A 19596-nucleotide genomic window follows, 5' to 3' on the forward strand; every position below is an offset into this window, starting at 1 on the left:
TGCTTAAAATAGGCGAATGAGTCATGTCCAGAAGGGTGCGCGCTGATACCAATGATAGACATTTCTTTATCGAATGGCGTCTTTCCAAAAGCTCCCCGGGAGGCGGGTGGATAGATTATTGTTCGACCAATCGGAGCATCCTTCCATTCATAAAGTGGTGTGGGCACTTTTTTTTTGAACGCGTGGGTTTGGAGGGTTTCATAACCCTGACTGGAACTGAAAAACCTGTTCTACAAGAGCCAATAAAAGGCTCGGAAAAGAAGTTGTCGTAATGTGCGCCCAATCGCTCCTCACCTAGACCTACATTTGACCCCCCTCCTTCATACACAAAATTGCATGAATGGGAATAGACTCTTCGTGATTGACATGTAAATTCACCAAAGTGTGGGCCGTTTCTATTGGTAGACAGCAGTTGTAGCCAATCACGAGTGGAGGTGGGTTTGCAGGAAGCCGTAGAGTAGGTGGTGGGCGTGTGCTTAAATCTGGATAGACGAGTGTTGTGGGAGTTGTGGGAGTGTGATGCTACAACCACCTTTATAAAGGGACTCGCGGTGTGTCTTGAAATTAGAGCACGTTGCCTAAATTTGAGGTCTCCACACAGTCACTGAAAAGCCGCTGTCATGAATTCGTTGAAGGTGGACGACATGCTTCTTATGACCGAGACGCTGTTCTTCTGGGTCGGGACATTCACCGTGGCCTCACTGTCTTTATGGGTGCTCCACCGACTCCTCCAAGGTTTTCGGATTTGGGTCTTGGGAAATGGACAGTTGCTCTCTCCGAAACTGGGAAAATGGGCAGGTGAGTTGGTCACACGAATTCCTTACGAAAAAAACCCAAGTCACGAAGGCTGTTCAATAAGCCCCGAACTCGACAATAAAATGTCAACATTGGGATATTTCAGGGAAACTTTGCAATTCCCCAAAAAGCTGTATTCTCATCGTTTTTGACGTATCAGCGACATTAGAAAGTTGAGTTGTGTAACAGGGCTATCGAGTAAACGCACTAACTGGTTAACAAGATCGTGTGTGTGTGTGTGTGTGTGTGTGTGTGTGTGTGTGTGTGTGCGTGTGCGCGCGCAACACCCGCACTTCAGCACCTCTAACTGATGTTTCAGAACCCAAACCAGCGTTGTTTTTCGCCCTCCTTTAGAATCGACAAAAGATGTCCAGAACAGATGAACTACAAACCCGTTTGCGCAGGTTCAGTCAGAGATCTGTTATGGGTGAGCATCCAGCGGCACACTGGGCAACAAACAACCTGCCCGATTCTATAAATATAGATTTCCTAATGTTGACATCGTTAGGTTATTCCACAGTTTATATATTTGGTCATGCGTACTGTTACCATGCTTTTTGTTGTTGTTGACGCAATGGGTTATCAAATATATTGATCTTTTGATTATTTGATAGTTTGTTTGCATTTGGCTGCATTTGGTCTAATTCGTATCCAGACAGTTTACTTGTTTCAACATTGTTTTTTGTGTTAAAACTATAGGGCTTTCTGTCTCCGTTTTGTTAATCTAGAAGTTTGTCTATGCTGTGTAGACATTTCTAGGATCGTGTCTTTGCATAATGCGGAGACTAGTCTCGTTGGAATAGCTTTGGCCTATCTTGACCCAGTTATTCAGTCTCCTCTTTCTAGAATACCACTGCGTCTGGAGGAGAAGCGCGTTTTCGTCTTGCTGCGCAATTGGCCCAGCGCGCACTCCATAGCATCCGGATAGGTTTTATCTTAGACGTTCACATATGCAAAACGGCCACATCTTTCTCTGCATCATGACGCACGTTTGTCAAATATATATATATTTTTTAAATCAGGGTTTGGAATGATATTTTAATTTGGTACAAAATGAATGCCACGTGCGTTTAAGGACTCGAACATCACATTGATAGAATGCTTGTTGAATGCATAAGGACATAGTTTGATATACTCTCGGTTTCTATGCCTCTGGGTTCGGGTTTGTCTGCGCTCTAGCTATGTGATCGGTTATTGCCTTGTCATAGAGTCCAAAATCATGTCATGGTTCTCACGTTGCATGGACGTTCGTATGTAACCATTCTAGGTATGTAGTCAATCTCCATATTGATTGTTACACATTGAGGTTTGGCAGGCTGCCCTTAGCTCCGTCACTGTACAATAGGTGACATTCATATTATTGATAATTAGGGCTTAATTCGTTTTTTGGGGGGGGGGGTGCCATTTTTCGTATATGCCACCAGGCATTTTTTCTTTTAGTGGTGATGTGAAAAATGCATGCCTCGCCCTGAAACCAACCCTCAGCCTCTTCTCATTCATTTCCAATGATAACAGTACTCAGTATGTACAGCAGTAGTGGGGGTGAGGTCGGTGTAGAGGTGACTGTGTGCCAGGGTATGGGTAAACTTGTTCCTCTCCCTGACGCACAGGTCTTGCAGCCAGGTTGAGCAAGACACACAAAACAGACTATCTTGCCAACTCCTATGGTCATTGTTTAAATAACACAAACAGACCTGGGACCAGGCTACCTGTTCATGGCTGTCATGCCACAGTGTGTGTGTGTGTGTGTGTGTGTGTGTGTGTGTGTGTGTGTGTGTGTGTGTGTGTGTGTGTGTGTGTGTGTGTGTGTGTGTGTGTGTGTGTGTGTGTGTGTGTGTGTGGCAGCTTTCCAGATGCTCACAGTGCTGTGGGGGGTGGAGACGCAGGTAGAGAGGTGGTGGGGGGGAGTGGAGACGCGGGTAGAGAGGTGGTGGTGGTGGGGGGTGGAGACGCGGGTAGAGAGGTGGTGGTGGTGGGGGGTGGAGACGCGGGTAGAGAGGTGGTGGGGGGGAGTGGAGACGCGGGTAGAGAGGTGGTGGGGGGGAGTGGAGACGCGGGTAGAGAGGTGGTGGGGGGGAGTGGAGACGCGGGTAGAGAGGTGGTGGTGGGGGGGGAGTGGAGACGCGGGTAGAGAGGTGGTGGGGGGGAGTGGAGACGCGGGTAGAGAGGTGGTGGTGGGGGGAGTGGGAGACGCGGGTAGAGAGGTGGTGGTGGTGGTGGGGGGGAGTGGAGACGCGGGTAGAGAGGTGGTGGTGGGGGGAGTGGAGACGCGGGTAGAGAGGTGGTGGGGGGGAGTGGAGACGCGGGTAGAGAGGTGGTGGGGGGGAGTGGAGACGCGGGTAGAGAGGTGGTGGGGGGGGAGTGGAGACGCGGGTAGAGAGGTGGTGGAGACGCGGGTAGAGAGGTGGTGGTGGGGGGGAGGGGAGAACTCGGGTAGGAGGGGGTGTGGGGGGGAGTGGAGACGCGGGTAGAGAGGTGGTGGGTGGGGGGGAGTGGAGACGCGGGTAGAGAGGTGGTGGTGGGGGGGAGTGGAGACGCGGGTAGAGAGGTGGTGGTGGGGGGAGTGGAGACGCGGGTAGAGAGGTGGTGGTGGGGGGGGGGTGGAGACGCGGGTAGAGAGGGTGGTGGTGGGGGGAGTGGAGGCCGCGGTTAGAGAGGTGGTGGTGGGGGAGTGGAGACGCGGGTAGAGAGTGGGTTGGTGGGGGGAGTGGAGACGCGGGTAGAGGGTGGTGGGGGGGAGTGGAGACGCGGGTAGAGAGGTGGTGGTGGGGGGAGTGGAGACGCGGGTAGAGAGGTGGTGGTGGGGGGAGTGGAGACGCGGGTAGAGAGGTGGTGGTGGGGGGAGTGGAGACGCGGGTAGAGAGGTGGTGGTGGGGGGGGGTGGAGACGCGGGTAGAGAGGTGGTGGTGGGGGGGGTGGAGACGCGGGTAGAGAGGTGGTGGTGGGGGGGGTGGAGACGCGGGTAGAGAGGTGGTGGGGGGGAGTGGAGACGCGGGTAGAGAGGTGGTGGTGGGGGAGTGGAGACGCGGGTAGAGAGGTGGTGGTGGGGGGAGTGGAGACGCGGGTAGAGAGGTGGTGGTGGGGGGGGTGGAGACGCGGGTAGAGAGGTGGTGGTGGGGGGGGTGGAGACGCGGGAGAGGTGGTGGTGGGGGGGGGTGGAGACGCGGTAGAGAGGTGGTGGTGGGGGAGTGGAGACGCGGGTAGAGAGGTGGTGGTGGGGGGGGTGGAGACGCGGGTAGAGAGGTGGTGGGGGGGGGGGGTGGAGGGGGGTAGAGAGGTGGGGGGGGGGGGGGGAGTGGAGACGCGGGTAGAGAGGTGGTGGTGGGGGGAGTGGAGACGCGTGGTGTTAGATGGAGGTTGGTGGTGGGGGGGGGGGTGGAGCCGGTGGGTATAGAGATGGTTGTGTCGGTGGGGGGGGGTGGAGACGCGGGTAGTAGAAGAGGTGGTGGCTGGTCGGGGGGGTGGAGACACAGCCCGGGATAGAGAGGGTGGTGGAGACGCGGGTAGAGCAGGTGTGTGGTGGGGGGAGGATGTGAGACGCGGGGTAGAGCAGGTGGTGGGTGGGGGGGAGTGGAGACGCGGGGGGTCGAGAGGTGGTGGTGGGGGGGAGTGAGCCGCGGGTAGAGGAGGTGTTGGTGGGGGGTAAGTGGAGCGCGTGGTAGATGAGCGTGGTGGTGGTGGTGGGGGGAGTGGTAGCGCCGCGTTGGGTTAGGTAGAGATGGTGGTGGTGGGGTGGAGTGAGACGCGGGTAGGTCGGAGAGGTGGTGGCGGGGGGAGGTGGAAGACGCGGGGGTAGAGAGGTGGTGGGGGGGAGTGGAGACGCGGGTAGAGAGGTGGTGGGGGGGGGAGTGGAGACGCGGGTAGAGAGGTGGTGGAGACGCGGGTAGAGAGGTGGTGGTGGGGGGGAGTGGAGACGCGGGTAGAGAGGTGGTGGTGGGGGGGAGTGGAGACGCGGGTAGAGAGGTGGTGGTGGGGGGAGTGGAGACGCGGGTAGAGAGGGTGGTGGTGAGGGGGAGTGAGACGCGGGTAGAGAGGTGTGGTGGGGGGGAGTGGAGACGCGGGTAGAGAGGTAGGTGGTGGGGGAGGTGGAGACGCGGTAGAGAGGGGGTGGTGGGGGGGAGTGGAGACGGCGGGTAGAGAGGTGTGGTTGGGGGGAGTGGAGACGCGGGTAGAGAGGTGGTGGTGGGGGGGCGTGGAGACGCGGGTTAGAGAGGTGGTGGTGGGGGGAGGGAGACGCGGTAGAGAGGTGGTGGTGGGGGGGAGTGGAGACGCGGGTAGAGAGGTGGTGTGGGGGGAGTGGAGACGCGGGTAGAGAGGTGGTGGTGGGGGGAGTGGAGACGCGGGTAGAGAGGTGGTGGTGGGGGGGGGGGTGGAGACGCGGGTAGAGAGGTGGTGGTGGGGGGGTGGAGACTGCGGGTATAGAGGTGGTGGGGGGGGGTGGAGACGCGGGTAGAGAGGTGGTGGCTGGGGGGGTGAGACGCGGGTAGAGAGGGGTGGTGGGGGGTGAGGTGGAGAGCGGGTAGAGGGTTGGTGGGGGGAGTGGAGACGCGGGGTGAGAGGTGGTGGTGGGGGAGTGGAGACGCGGGTAGAGAGGTGGTGGTGGGGGAGTGGAGACGCGGGTAAGAGGTGGTGGTGGGGGGGTGGAGACGCGGTAGAGAGGTGGTGGTGGGGGGGGAGACGCGGGTAGAGGGGTGGTGGGGGGGGGGGTGGAGACGCGGTAGAGAGGTGGTGGTGGGGGGGGGTGGAGACGCGGGTAGAGAGGTGTGGTGGGGGGGAGTGGAGACGCGGGTAGAGAGTGGTGGTGGGGGGGGTGGAGACGCGGGTAGAGAGGTGGTGGTGGGGGGGTGGAGACGCGGGTAGAAGGTGGTGGGGGGGAGTGGAGACGCGGGTAGAGAGGTGGTGGTGTGGGGGGGGTGGAGACGCGGGTAGAGAGGTGGTGGTGGGGGGGGTGGAGACGCGGGTAGAGAGGTGGTGGGGGGAGTGGAGACGCGGGTAGAGAGGTGGTGGTGGGGGGGGTGGAGACGCGGGTAGAGAGGTGGTGGGGGGGAGTGGAGACGCGGGTAGAGAGGTGGTGGTGGGGGAGTGGAGACGCGGGTAGAGAGGTGGTGGTGGGGGGAGTGGAGACGCGGGTAGAGAGGTGGGTGGGGGGGGGTGGAGACGCGGGTAGAGAGGTGGTGGTGGGGGGGGTGGAGACGCGGGTAGAGAGGTGGTGGTGGGGGGGGGTGGAGACGCGGGTAGAGAGGTGGTGGTGGGGGGGGGTGGAGACGCGGGTAGAGAGGTGGTGGTGGGGGGAGTGGAGACGCGGGTAGAGAGGTGGTGTGGGGGGGAGTGGAGACGCGGGTATAGAGGTGGTGGTGGTGGTGGGGGGAGTGGAGACGCGGGTAGAGAGGTGGTGGTGGGGGGGTGGAGACGCGGGTAGAGAGGTGGTGGGGGGGAGTGGAGACGCGGGTAGAGAGGTGGTGGTGGTGGTGGGGGGAGTGGAGACGCGGGTAGAGAGGTGGTGGTGGGGGGATGGAGACGCGGGTAGAGAGGTTGGTGGTGGGGGGGAGTGGAGACGCGGGTAGAGAGGTGGTGGGGGGGAGTGAGACGCGGGTAGAGAGGTGGTGGTGGGGGGGAGTGGAGACGCGGGTAGAGAGGTGGTGGTGGGGGGAGTGGAGACGCGGGTAGAGAGGTGGTGGTGGTGGTGGGGGGGAGTGGAGACGCGGGTAGAGAGGTGGTGGTGGGGGGTGGAGACGCGGGTAGAGAGGTGGTGGGGGGGAGTGGAGACGCGGGTAGAGAGGTGGTGGGGGGGGAGTGGAGACGCGGGTAGAGAGGTGGTGGTGGGGGGAGTGGAGACGCGGGTAGAGAGGTGGTGGTGGGGAGGGGAGACGCGGGTAGAGGGTGGTGGTGGGGGTGGAACGCGGGTAGAGAGGTGGTGGGGGGGAGTGGAGACGCGGGTAGAGAGGTGGTGGTGGGGGGAGTGGAGACGCGGGTAGAGAGGTGGGGTGGGGGGGGGTGGAGACGCGGGTAGAGAGGTGGTGGGGGGGGGTGGAGACGCGGGTAGAGAGGTGGTGGTGGGGGGGTGGAGACGCGGGTAGAGAGGTGGTGGGGGGGGGGGGACGCGGGTAGAGAGGTGGTGGTGGGGGGAGTGGAGACGCGGGTAGAGAGGGGTGGTGGTGGGGGGGTGGAGACGCGGGTAGAGAGGTGGTGGTGGGGGGGGGGGTGGAGACGCGGGTAGAGAGGTGGTGGTGGGGGGGTGGAGACGCGGGGTGAGGTGGTGGTGGGGGGGGGGTGGAGACGCGGGTAGAGAGGTGGTGGGTGGGGGGGGGGGCGCGGGTAGAGAGGTGGTGGTGGGGGGGAGTGGAGACGGGGTAGAGGTGGTGGTGGGGGGGAGTGGAGACGCGGGGTAGAGAGGTGGTGGTGGTGGTGGGGGGAGTGGAGAGCGGGTAGAGAGGTGGTGGTGGAGTGGAGACGCGGGTAAGAGGTGGTGGGGGGAGTGGAGACGCGGGTAGAGAGGTGGTGGTGGTGGGTGGTGGGGGGGAGTGGAGACGCGGGTAGAGAGGTGGTGGTGGTGGTGGGGGGGGTGTGGAGACGCGGGTAGAGAGGTGTGGTGGGGGGGGAGTGGGACGCGGGTAGAGAGGTGGTGGTGGTGGGGGGAGTGGAGACGCGGGTAGAGAGGTGGTGGTGGGGGGAGTGGAGACGCGGGTAGAGAGTGGTGGTGGGGTGGGAGTGGAGACGCGGGTAGAGAGGTGGTGGGGGGGGAGTGAGACGCGGGTAGAGAGGTGGTTGGTGGGGGGGTGTGAGACGCGGGTAGAGAGGTGGTGGTGGGGGGAGTGGAGACGCGGGTAGAGAGGTGGTGGTGGGGGGGAGTGGAGACGCGGGTAGATAGTGGTGGTGGGGGGGAGTGGAACGCGGGTAGAGAGGTGGTGGTGGGGGGGAGTGGAGACGCGGGTAGAGAGGTGGTGGTGGGGGGGGAGTGGAGACGCGGGTAGAGAGGTGGTGGGGGGGGGAGTGGAGACGCGGGTAGAGAGGTGGTGGGGGGTGGAGACGTGGGGTAGAGAGGTGTGGTGGGGGAGTGGAGACGGGGTAGAGAGGTGGTGGTGGGGGGAGTGGAGACGCGGGTAGAGAGGTGGTGGTGGGGGGTGGAGACGCGGGTAGAGAGTGGTGGGGGTGGGGGGGGGAAGGGAGCCGCGGGTAGAGAGGTGGTGGTGGGGTGGAGACGGGTAGAGATGGTGGTGGTGGGGGGGAGTGGGACGCGGGTAGAGGGTGGTGGTGTTGGGGGGGAGTGGAGACGCGGGGTAGAGAGGTGGTGGTGGGGGGGAGTGGAGACGGGGTAGAGAGGTTGTGGGGGGGTGGAGACGCTTTAGAGAGGTGGTTAGAGCAGCGTTTCATTCATTCTAAGGAACATGCACATATATGAATGAAATGTATCCCTGTGTCTGTTACGAGAAGGGTCTGCAGCTCCAGCTATGCTTGTGAATGTGCTTCCCTAGTGGTGTGAATGGTTATGTGTGTGTGTGTGTTTTGGGGGGGGGTTTAAAGAAGAGTTGTGCTAGAGAGAGTGCGAGAGCGGCGTTGCAGTTCATGTGACGAACACGCTCCGGGGCTGCTGGGTAAAGAATGCTGCAGCTCCTCATTTTCAAGCCCCCCCACCAACACCACTCTCCTCTTCTGTCTCCAGCCAGCAGCATCTCTCCATCCTCCATTTCTCTCTTGATCTTTTTAAAATCATTTTCTTTCTTCCCTTTTCATCTTTCTCTCTCTTCACTAGTTCTCCGATGTTTGTCTCAGTATCGGTGTGACATGCATTGACATCGTGCAAGGCTTACCTCCTGGTTACCTCCTAGGTAATATCTCTTGACTGTAGAGCTTTGGGACGTAGCCTATGTCTCCATACGGTCTCATAACTTTTAAAACACCTTTTGTTTTATTTTATTGAAGAAACATTATTTAACCTGGTAGGCTAGTTGCGACCTGGCCAAGATAAAGCAAAGCAGTGCGACACAGAGTTACACATGGGATAAACAAACATACAGTCAATAACACAATAGAAAAAATCTATATACAGTGTGTGCAAATGTAAGAAGATTAGGGAGGTAAGGCAATAAATAGGCCATAGAGGCAAAATAATTAGAATTTAGCAGTTAAACACTATAGTGGTAGCTGTTGGTTGAAGGGATGTGTTAATACATGGCAGACATGGCACACCAGTTTAAGTGTTGATTCCAGAGTATCATAATACTATCCTGTTTGGTCTTGGAGGTGTCTGATCTCAGGTCTCTCTACAGCACCTTGGAACCCAGAGAAACCTGCTGAATCTAGACCGTTTCAACAAAAAAAAGTTGTATTTATGTCTTGCAGATAAGCTTACGTACCATTAATGCAGTGATCAATAATATTTTATATCTACAACATGCAACACGCAACACGCCACCATATTTGATGTTTAACACAAATTGAATGAACTTAAATGGCTTTAATTTAGAATTTGTGTTTTCAAGAATCTACAGTTCCACCATTCTTAAAGGAATGCCTGTTCTGGTCATTGTGATAGATCTGCTACAGTTCCACCATTCTTAAAGGAATGCCTGTTCTGGTCATTGTGATAGATCTGCTACAGTTCCACCATTCTTAAAGGAATGCCTGTTCTGGTCATTGTGATAGATCTGCTACAGTTCCACCATTCTTAAAGGAATGCCTGTTCTGGTCATTTTGATAGATCTGCTACAGTTCCACCATTCTTAAAGGAATGCCTGTTCTGGTCATTGTGATAGATCTGCTGCAGTTACAGCATGTTATCATTTGAAATGAAATCCTTCTGTTTATTGATGTCAATCTTTAATAAGTTATCTTTCAATGCACTAACTAGGCATCAACGGGGGGGATTAGAAGGCCCTAAAGTTTCCTCTCTCCTAACATACCCCCCCCCCCCCAAAGAGCAGTTGAGATGTGAAGAAAAATAAACTATTGATTTTATATATTTCTCTAACAAGCATGTGACCAGTACGAGGCTTCATGGACCTAAATATAGATGCTATTTTTGGTCCTGGGTGGCTCTGAAGTAGACTTAAAAAATGTCTTTTCTCTCTCAGCTGATATTGCTCTGCAGTATTTTTTCTTCTATTTTTTGTTTGTTTGCCCATGTGACTTTCTTCTTCTCCTGCTATTTAAAGCAGCGTGTGTCGGAGAGGGTGGTGGTGGTGGATGGAGGGCACATTGGCTCTTCTACTGCAGCCCCCCCTCACCCTCCCCACCACACACTCCTCTCTCGGGGGGGGTGGCTCGTTGATAGGAGGGAGAGGGGTGGGACAGATTACGTAACGAAAGGAGAGAGGCTTGCTTCTCCTCACAGAGACAGGGATCCACTTGTAGTTTGGTACCCATTTTTTATTTGCTCCAGCGCTATATTGTATACAGCCATGAACTGTGCTGCAATAGGAGGCTAAAATCAGGATTGTTGCGCTGCTCCTATGTGTCTTCCTTTAGGGAGAATGCATTGCTGAGTGCAGACCCGATATCAGCCATAGTAGGTGGTTTTCTCCCCCCCCCCCCCTCCCCTTTTCAGTGTCAGTTCCTTGACAAGGTCTAAAGAATCTCTGTTGCATGAGGCTCTGTGTTTTCAGTTTCATGAGACTGTATGTGTTTTCCAGGTTGCTCGATGCGACTGGGCAGCCATAGGGCTCTGTAGAGGGAAGAGCTCGTCGCGGCAGGCAGGCAGGCAGGGGCAGCTCCGCTGTGCGGCCGAGGGAGGGAACGTCGATATACAGCAGCTACCTCAGTTACGTGATGTGCAGCAACTGATGCCCCCCCTCCCTCCCCGCTCGGGGCGTCATTGAGCCAAAATGGCATTTAGGATCATTTTTTGGGTCTTGATGGGAGTGAAACATTTGCACCAATGAGACGTTCTACATTTCAATTCAACACTAAAAAGGGCTCTATGGACACAGTAACCCCTCCCCCCACATCGGTTGTCATTGTGTTCCTGTCCTCCCAGTAGAGAGGCATCAGCTGCTGTGATGTCACTCACGGCTGCTTGCGTAGCCCCTTTCTGTGAGGATTGTCACCGACGTAACTCTCGCCTCACGTGAGGGCAATTAACCATTCTTCTTGTAGCCCTGGTGTGTGTGTGTGTGTGTGTGTGTGTGTGTGTGTGTGTGTGTGTGTGTGTGTGTGTGTGTGTGTGTGTGTGTGTGTGTGTGTGTGTGTGTGTGTGTGTGTGACTGAATTTTAACAATGTGAAGTTTGGACACAATGTTCCTTTCTGGGTCTATGAGCGGAAATGTTGAATGATTTTCCAGCATCTTTTTGATCTATCGTTTTTATTCCATTTCACAAGAGTACAACACGATGGGGCAGTCTATGAATGGGTCTGTAATGGCTCCTGTTCTCTATAGCAGTCTATGAATGGGTCTGAAATGGCTCCTGTTCCCTATAGCAGTCTTTGAATGGATCTGAAATGGCTCCTGTTCCCTATAGCAGTCTATGAATGGGTATGAAATGGCCCCTGTTCCCTATAGCAGTCTATGAATGGGTCTGAAATGGCTCCTGTTCCCTATAGCAGTCTTTGAATGGATCTGAAATGGCTCCTGTTCCCTATAGCAGTCTATGAATGGGTATGAAATGGCCCCTGTTCCCTATAGCAGTCTATGAATGGGTCTGAAATGGCTCCTGTTCCCTATAGCAGTCTTTGAATGGATCTGAAATGGCTCCTGTTCCCTATAGCAGTCTATGAATGGGTATGAAATGGCCCCTGTTCCCTATAGCAGTCTATGAATGGGTCTGAAATGGCTCCTGTTCCCTATAGCAGTCTATGAATGGGTCTGAAATGGCCCTATTCCCTATAGCAGTCTATGAATGGATCTGAAATGGCTCCTATTCTCTATAGCAGTCTATGAATGGGTCTGAAATGGCCCTATTCCCTATAGCAGTCTATGAATGGATCTGAAATGGCTCCTATTCTCTATAGCAGTCTATGAATGGGTCTGAAATGGCTCCTATTCCCTATAGCAGTCTATGAATGGGTCTGAAATGGCTCCTATTCCCTATAGCAGTCTATGAATGGGTCTGAAATGGCCCCTATTCCCTATAGCAGTCTATGAATGGGTCTGAAATGGCTCCTATTCCCTATAGCAGTCTATGAATGGGTCTGAAATGGCTCCTATTCTCTATAGCAGTCTATGAATGGGTCTGAAATGGCTCCTATTCCCTATAGCAGTCTATGAATGGGTCTGAAATGGCCCCTATTCCCTATAGCAGTCTATGAATGGATCTGAAATGGCTCCTATTCCCTATAGCAGTCTATGAATGGATCTGAAATGGCCCCTATTCCCTATAGCAGTCTATGAATGGGTCTGAAATGGCTCCTATTCTCTATAGCAGTCTATGAATGGGTCTGAAATGGCCCCTGTTCCCTATAGCAGTCTATGAATGGGTCTGAAATGGCTCCTGTTCCCTATAGCAGTCTATGAATGGGTCTGAAATGGCTCCTGTTCTCTATAGCAGTCTATGAATGGGTCTGAAATGGCTCCTGTTCTCTATAGCAGTCTATGAATGGGTCTGAAATGGCTCCTGTTCTCTATAGCAGTCTATGAATGGGTCTGAAATGGCTCCTGTTCTCTATAGCAGTCTATGAATGGGTCTGAAATGGCTCCTATTCCCTATAGCAGTCTATGAATGGGTCTGAAATGGCCCCTATTCCCTATAGCAGTCTATGAATGGGTCTGAAATGGCTCCTGTTCTCTATAGCAGTCTATGAATGGATCTGAAATGGCTCCTATTCCCTATAGTGCGCTACTTAGGTATTTTTTAACATTTATTTAACCTTTTATTTAACTAGTTAAGTCAGTTAAGAACAAATTCTTATTTACAATGGGGCTGGGATTAAAAATACAAAATACATTTAAATAAAAATATAGGACTAAACACACATCACGACAAGAGACAACACAACATAAAGAGACCTAAGATGACAAAATAGCAGGGAAGCAACACATGACAACACAGCATGGTAGCAACACAGGGTACAAACATTATTGGGCACAGTCAACAGCACAAAGGGCAAGAAGGTAGAGACAACAATACATCACGCAAAGCAGCCACAACTGTCAGTAAGAGTTTCCGTGATTTAAATCTTTGAAGGAAGAGATTTGAGATGAAACTGTCCAGTTTGTGTGTTTAACTCGTTCCAGTTGCAACCCTGTTGGACCCTGGTCAAAAGCGGCCCACCGTTTTAGGTGATAAAGTTACATTTCAGATGTACTAACATTCCACACACACTGATGTGCAACCTATTCGTTGCATCATATCAGGGAGCCATGAATTCTCACTCTCTCTCACTCTGTGTCTCTCACTCACTCTGTGTCTCTCACTCACTCTGTGTCTCACTCACTCTGTGTCTCTCACTCACTCTGTGTCTCTCACTCACTCTGTGTCTCTCTCTCACTCTGTGTCTCACTCTGTCTCTCTCTGTCTCTCACTCTGTCTCTCTCTGTCTCTCACTGTCTCCTGTAGAGTGATGGACTGATCTGTTAACATGGTTTCTTTCTCCATCTTGTGAATACCCTCCTCCTCTCCATCTTGTGAATACCCTCCTCCTCTCCATCTTGTGAATACCCTCCTCCTCTCCATCTTGTGAATACCCTCCTCCTCTCCATCTTGTGAATACCCTCCTCCTCTCCATCTTGTGAATACCCTCCTCCTCTCCATCTTGTGAATACCCTCCTCCTCTCCATCTTGTGAATACCCTCCTCCTCTCCATCTTGTGAATACCCTCCTCCTCTCCATCTTGTGAATACCTCCTCCTCTCCATCTTGTGAATACCCTCCTCCTCTCCATCTTGTGAATACCCTCCTCCTCTCCATCTTGTGAATACCCTCCTCCTCTCCATCTTGTGAATACCCTCCTCCTCTCCATCTTGTGAATACCCTTTTTCTTTTTTTTTCTTTTTTTTATCAACCTGATGTGATGCAGTCAGTTGCCCATTGATGCTTTTCTGCCAAGGAGTGTTTTAATTCTTAAGATGGCCAGGGAATCTGCTTCTCTTTTCACTTTGTGCTGCGCTCTCCCTCCTTTGTTCACTTTCTCTCTCTCCCTCTTCTCATTATTTTGCTCTCTTTCTATTTTTAGCCACCCCTAGGATCCCTGCTCTCCCTCCCTCTCTCGTGCTTCTTGTTCGTCATCATCCCTCCCCTCCTCCCCTCTCCCCTTCCTCTCCAGCTCGGTGCTAGATAATAATGGCTACTGCCTGTATGAATCTTTCATCTGTGGGTTGGTTCCTCTGCTACAGTGCTACTCATGGTGCATGATGGTTTATGGTGGGGTAATAGTAAGCATTGGTACCCACCATGAACATCCTGCATCTGATGGCTTTGGGTAGTGTGTGTGTGTGTGTGTGTGTGTGTGTGTGTGTGTGTGTGTGTGTGTGTGTGTGTGTGTGTGTGTGTGTGTGTGTGTGTGTGTGTGTGTGTGTGTGTGTGTTGATTAGTCAGGCAGGGACTAGGGGTGAAGGGCAGAAGCTGGCTAAAAATAACCGTCCTCCCTCCTGACAAGGTGAGGAGAGCAGAGAATGTCACTAGAACATCAGTCCGGACTCCTTGTACATCCATCTATCCTGCTTGGGCTCTGCTGTCTTCAGTCTTAGTTATAACCACTTGTTTTATAGAACTATCTCTTCAGCCAACTGTAAAAAGCATTGTCAAGAGGCCTTGTTTTAAAATGAGTCAGCATAGCTTAATGATAATGTTGTAGAATTTATACTAGTTTATTTTCTTCTTTCAGTACCATGTTTGTCCGTTGTCATGTGGATTAATAACGTTGTTGGGTGTGTCTCCTTGACTGATTTGCTGTTGTCACAGATGTTCTATATCAACCGATTGCCATCCAGTCACCTGTGAAGGCTGCAGTACTATGGAAACTCTGTAGTACTATGGAAACTCTGTTGCTCCACTGTGTTGCTGTTTTGCCATCCAGTCACCTGTGAAGGCTGCAGTACTATGGAAACTCTGTTGCTCCACTGTGTTGCTGTTTTGCCATCCAGTCACCTGTGAAGGCTGCAGTACTATGGAAACTCTGTTGCTCCACTGTGTTGCTGTTTTGATCATCCAAAAAGCAGTCTGACCAGAAATTATGGCGTCACAATTTAGCTAAGACAAAAGGAATTTTCTCTGCAATGAGTTTCTTTTGAAAGCCTTGACAGGAATTGCATGAGGACACTTCATGTTAATGTATACTGAACAGAAATATAAAGTCTTGGTCACATGTTTCATGAGCTGAAATTCAAGATCTGACATTTTCCATATGCACAAAAAGCTTATTTCTCTTCAATTGTGTGCACAAATTTGCTTACATCCCTGTTAGTGAGTATTTCTCCTTTGCCAAGATAATCCATCCACCTGACAGGTGTGGAATATCAAGAAGCTTATTAAACAGCATGATCATTACCCAGGTGCACCTTGTGCTGGGGACAATAAGGCCACTAAAATGTGCAAAATGTGCAGTTTTGTTGTACAACACAATGCTACAGATGTTTTGAGGGAGCGTGCAATTGATATACTGACTGCAGGAATGTCCACCAGAGCGGTTGCCAGAGAATTAAATGTTAATTTCTCTACCATAAGCAACGTCATTTTGAGAATTTGGTAGTATGTCCAACCAGCCTCACAACCGCAGACCACGTGTAACCATGTCAGCCCAAGACCTCCACATCCGGCTTCTTCACCTATGGGATCATCTGAGACCAGCCACCTGGACAGCTGATGAAACTGAGGAGTATTTCTGTCTGTAATAAAGCCCTTTTGTGGGGAAAACTTCTGACTGGTTGGGCCTGGCTTCGCAATGGGTGGGCCTGTGCCCTCCCAGGCTAACCCATGGCTGCACCCCTGCCCAGTCTTGTGAAATCCATAGATTAGGAACTAATTAATTCATTTCATTTGACCGATATCCTTATATGAACTTTAACTCAGTAAAATAGTTGCATGTGGCATTTTATTTATATATTGGGGGTCTATGCTATATATTCCCCACTATATGTTAGCAGTCCATACAGTTTGAAGTGTGGTGTATAGTGATTTGGCACCAGGCTGAAATGTTATGAGAACCAGTACCAGCCTCTCTGTACTGACTTCTCTTACCCATTTTCTCTCTTTTTATCTCCAGTTGTGACGGGAGCCACAGACGGAATCGGGAAAGTCTATGCGGAGAAGGTGAGTTTCCTGCATGGGCCCATTATGAGTTTCCTGCATGGGCCCATTATGAGTTTCCTCCATAGAAAAACACACGAGAGCAGTGGTTCCCAGGCTACTACTCAGTTCCACACACACACACACACACACACACACACACACACACACACACACACACACACACAGTTCCATGTTGAGTTGGAGAACCCTTGTCATTGAGCCATGTGTTTTAGAGTAGTAGTAAAAGCCCAGATGTAGTAGTTGGTCGGCCCATGCGACAGGTCTCTCCCTCCCAGTCAAGATGTAGTAGTTGGTCGGCCCATGCGACAGGTCTCTCCCTCCCAGTCAAGATGTAGTAGTTGGTCGGCCCATGCGACAGGTCTCTCCCTCCCAGTCAAGATGTAGTAGTTGGTCGGCCCCATGCGACAGGTCTCTCCCTCCCAGTCAAGATGTAGTAGTTGGTTGGCCCATGCGACAGGTCTCTCCCTCCCAGTCAAGATGTAGTAGTTGGTCGGCCCATGCGACAGGTCTCTCCCTCCCAGTCAAGATGTAGTAGTTGGTCGGCCCATGCGACAGGTCTCTCCCTCCCAGTCAAGATGTAGTAGGTTGGTCGGGCCCATGCGACAGGTCTCTCCCTCCCAGTCAAGATGTAGTAGTTGGTCGGCCCATGCGACAGGTCTCTCCCTCCCAGTCAAGATGTAGTAGTTGGTCGGCCCATGCGACAGGTCTCTCCCTCCCAGTCAAGATGTAGTAGTTGGTCGGCCCATGCGACAGGTCTCTCCCTCCCAGTCAAGATGTAGTAGTTGGTCGGCCCATGCGACAGGTCTCTCCCTCCCAGTCAAGATGTAGTAGTTGGTCGGCCCATGCGACAGGTCTCTCCCTCCCAGTCAAGATGTAGTAGTTGGTCGGCCCATGCGACAGGTCTCTCCAGTCGAGACGTGGTTGTCGGCCCGTGCAACAGCGTAGCTTGATTCCTATTGAGTCTCCCATTCAAGACCAGTGGAGTTCCCTGGTTCAGTATGGTATTCAGTAACTGGAGTGATGGTGTTCAGTAACTGGAGTGATGGTGTTCAGTAACTGGAGTGATGGTGTTCAGTAACTGGAGTGATGGTGTTCAGTAACTGGAGTGTTGGTGTTCAGTAACTGGAGTGATGGTGTTCAGTAACTGGAGTGATGGTGTTCAGTAACTGGAGTGATGGTGTTCAGTAACTGGAGTGATGGTGTTCAGTAACTGGAGTGATGGTGTTCAGGAACTGGAGTGATGGTGTTCAGGAACTGGAGTGATGGTGTTCAGGAACTGGAGTGATGGTGTTCAGGAACTGGAGTGATGGTGTTCAGGAACTGGAGTGATGGTGTTCAGGAACTGGAGTGATGGTGTTCAGGTATACTGCGTCTTCTCGCCCCTCCCTCTCAGCTGGCTGGAAAAGGGTTCGCCATGATGCTCATCAGTCGCTCCCAGGACAAGCTGGATGACGTCGCCAGGCAGCTTGGTAAGTGTATGAGTCGGTGTGTGTGTGTGTGTGTGTGTGTGTGTGTGTGTGTGTGTGTGTGTGCACCTCTTTCTGACTCTCTGGCAGTCGTCCCAATGCAAATGGGTGGATCACTAGTCACTTTAATAACATCACGTTAATAATGTTTACATATCTTGCATTACTCATCTCATGTGAATATACTGTATTTTATACCATCTACTGCATCTTGCCTATGCTGCTCAGTCATTGCACATCCATATATTTATATGTACATATTCTCATTCCATCCCTTTTAGGTGTGTGTGTGTGTGTGTGTGTGTGTGTGTGTGTGTGTGTTGGTGAATTGTTAGATATTACTGCACTGTCTGAACTAGAACCAACCACAAGCGTTTCACTACACTCACAACAACTGCCAACCATGTGAATGTAGCCAAGAACATTTGATTTGGAGTATTGTGTGTGTGTGTGTGTGTGTGTGTGTGTGTGTGTGTGTGTGTGTGTACACCAGGTCTGCTGACGTGAAAGATGGGGGCCACTTTAAAAAGCTTACCCTGCCTTTACTAAAGGCTAGCCTGTACATCATTACAGGAACTGTATATGACATGGGGATACACACTCCTGTTCGTGGAAGCCCTCTGTGGAAGCCTGGAAGCCCTTCAGATGGCTGTCGTCATGGAAAGCTGTCGGGTTGAGGGCACAGTGTGTAGGAAGATGAAGATGTCCGTGCAGGCAGGCCTGCGTTGTACTCTACATGTCCAAAAGTATATGGACACCCCTTCAAATTAGTGGATTCAGCTGTTTCAGCCACACCCATCGCTGACAGGTGTATAGAATCGAGCGCACAGCCATGCAATCGCCATAGACAAACATTGGCAGTAGAATGGCCCGTACTGAAGAGCTCAGTGACTTTCAACATGGCACCATCATAGGATGCCCTGCTAGAGCTTCCCCTGTCAACTGTAAGTGCTGTTATTGTGAAGTGGTAATGTCTAGGAGCAACAACAGCTCAGCTGCGACGTGGTAGACCAAACAAGCTCACCGAACGGCACCGACGAGTGCTGTTGCGCGTAAAAAATAGTCTCGGTTTCAACACTCACTCCCGAGTTCCAAACTGCCTCTGGAAGCAATGTCGGCACAATAATTGTTCGTCTGGTGATTCATCAAATAGGTTTCCATGGCTGAACAAGCGCACACAAGCCTAAGATCATCATGTGCAATGCCAAGCGTCGGCTGAATTGGTGTAAAGCTCGCCGCCATTGGACTCGTGAGCAGTGGAAACGCGTTCTCTGGAGTGATGAATCACGCCTCACCATCTTGCATTCCCAAACGGGTGAATCTGGGTTTGGCGGATGCCAGGAGAACGCTACCTGCCCGACTGCATAGTGCCAACTGTAAAGTTTGGTGGAGGAGTAATAATGGTCTGCGGCTGTTTGTCATGGTTCGGGCTAGGCCCCTTAGTTCCAGGGAAGGGAAATCTTAATGCTACAGCATACAAAGACATTCTAGACGGCCCTTTCCTGTTACAATCATCATGACAATGCCTCTGTGCACAAAGTGAGGTCCATACAGAAATGGTTTGTCGATCGGTGTGGAAGAACTTGACTGGCCTGCACAGAGCCCTGACCTGAACCCCATCGAACACCTTTGGGATGAATTGGAATGTCGCCTGCGAGCCAGACCTAATCACCCCCAACATCCGTGTCCGACATCACTAATGCTCTTGTGGCTGAATGAAGCAAGTCCCCCGCAGCAATGTTCCAACATCTAGTGGAAAGCCTTCCCAAAAGAGTAGAGGCTGTTATAGCAGCAAAGGAGGGACCAACTCCGTATTAATACCCATGATTTTGGAATGAGATGTTCGACGAGCAGCATCCTTTTGGCCATGTAGTGCATCTCTCCAAGACTTTTACTAAAATGTCACCCCTTATCCAGCAGTGGTGACTCCTGGCTGTGCTCTGTGACTGGCACATCCCCCTGAATATCCCGCTCTGTGACTGGCACGTCCCCCTGAATATCCCGCTCTGTGACTGGCACGTCCCCCTGAATATCCCGCTCTGTGACTGGCACGTCCCCCTGAATATCCCGCTCTGTGACTGGCACGTCCCCCTGAATATCCCGCTCTGTGACTGGCACGTCCCCCTGAATATCCCGCTCTGTGACTGGCACGTCCC

The 19596-nt window shown here is 52.6% G+C and overlaps 1 protein-coding gene across 7 annotated transcripts in view; it reads left to right on the forward strand.

Annotated features, from left to right (window-relative positions):
• Positions 1-443: 443 nt before the first annotated feature.
• Positions 444-19596, forward strand: part of LOC115192836 (very-long-chain 3-oxoacyl-CoA reductase-A) — a 32889-nt gene continuing 13736 nt past the window's right edge. For 2 of the 7 annotated variants that reach the window (XR_003877998.1, XM_029751718.1), the window contains exons 1-3: positions 451-798; positions 15928-15974; positions 17368-17443. Coding sequence is in view for 5 of the 7 variants with exons in the window: in XM_029751718.1 (XP_029607578.1) it covers positions 621-798; positions 15928-15974; positions 17368-17443 (301 nt within the window). In the remaining 2 variants the exon portion in view is untranslated. The other 5 variants (XM_029751716.1, XM_029751719.1, XR_003877999.1 and 2 more) reach the window with 5 other exon arrangements.

Source organism: Salmo trutta, chromosome 4 (genome assembly GCF_901001165.1).
Source record: "Salmo trutta chromosome 4, fSalTru1.1, whole genome shotgun sequence".
In the NCBI taxonomy this organism is placed as follows: domain Eukaryota; kingdom Metazoa; phylum Chordata; class Actinopteri; order Salmoniformes; family Salmonidae; genus Salmo; species Salmo trutta.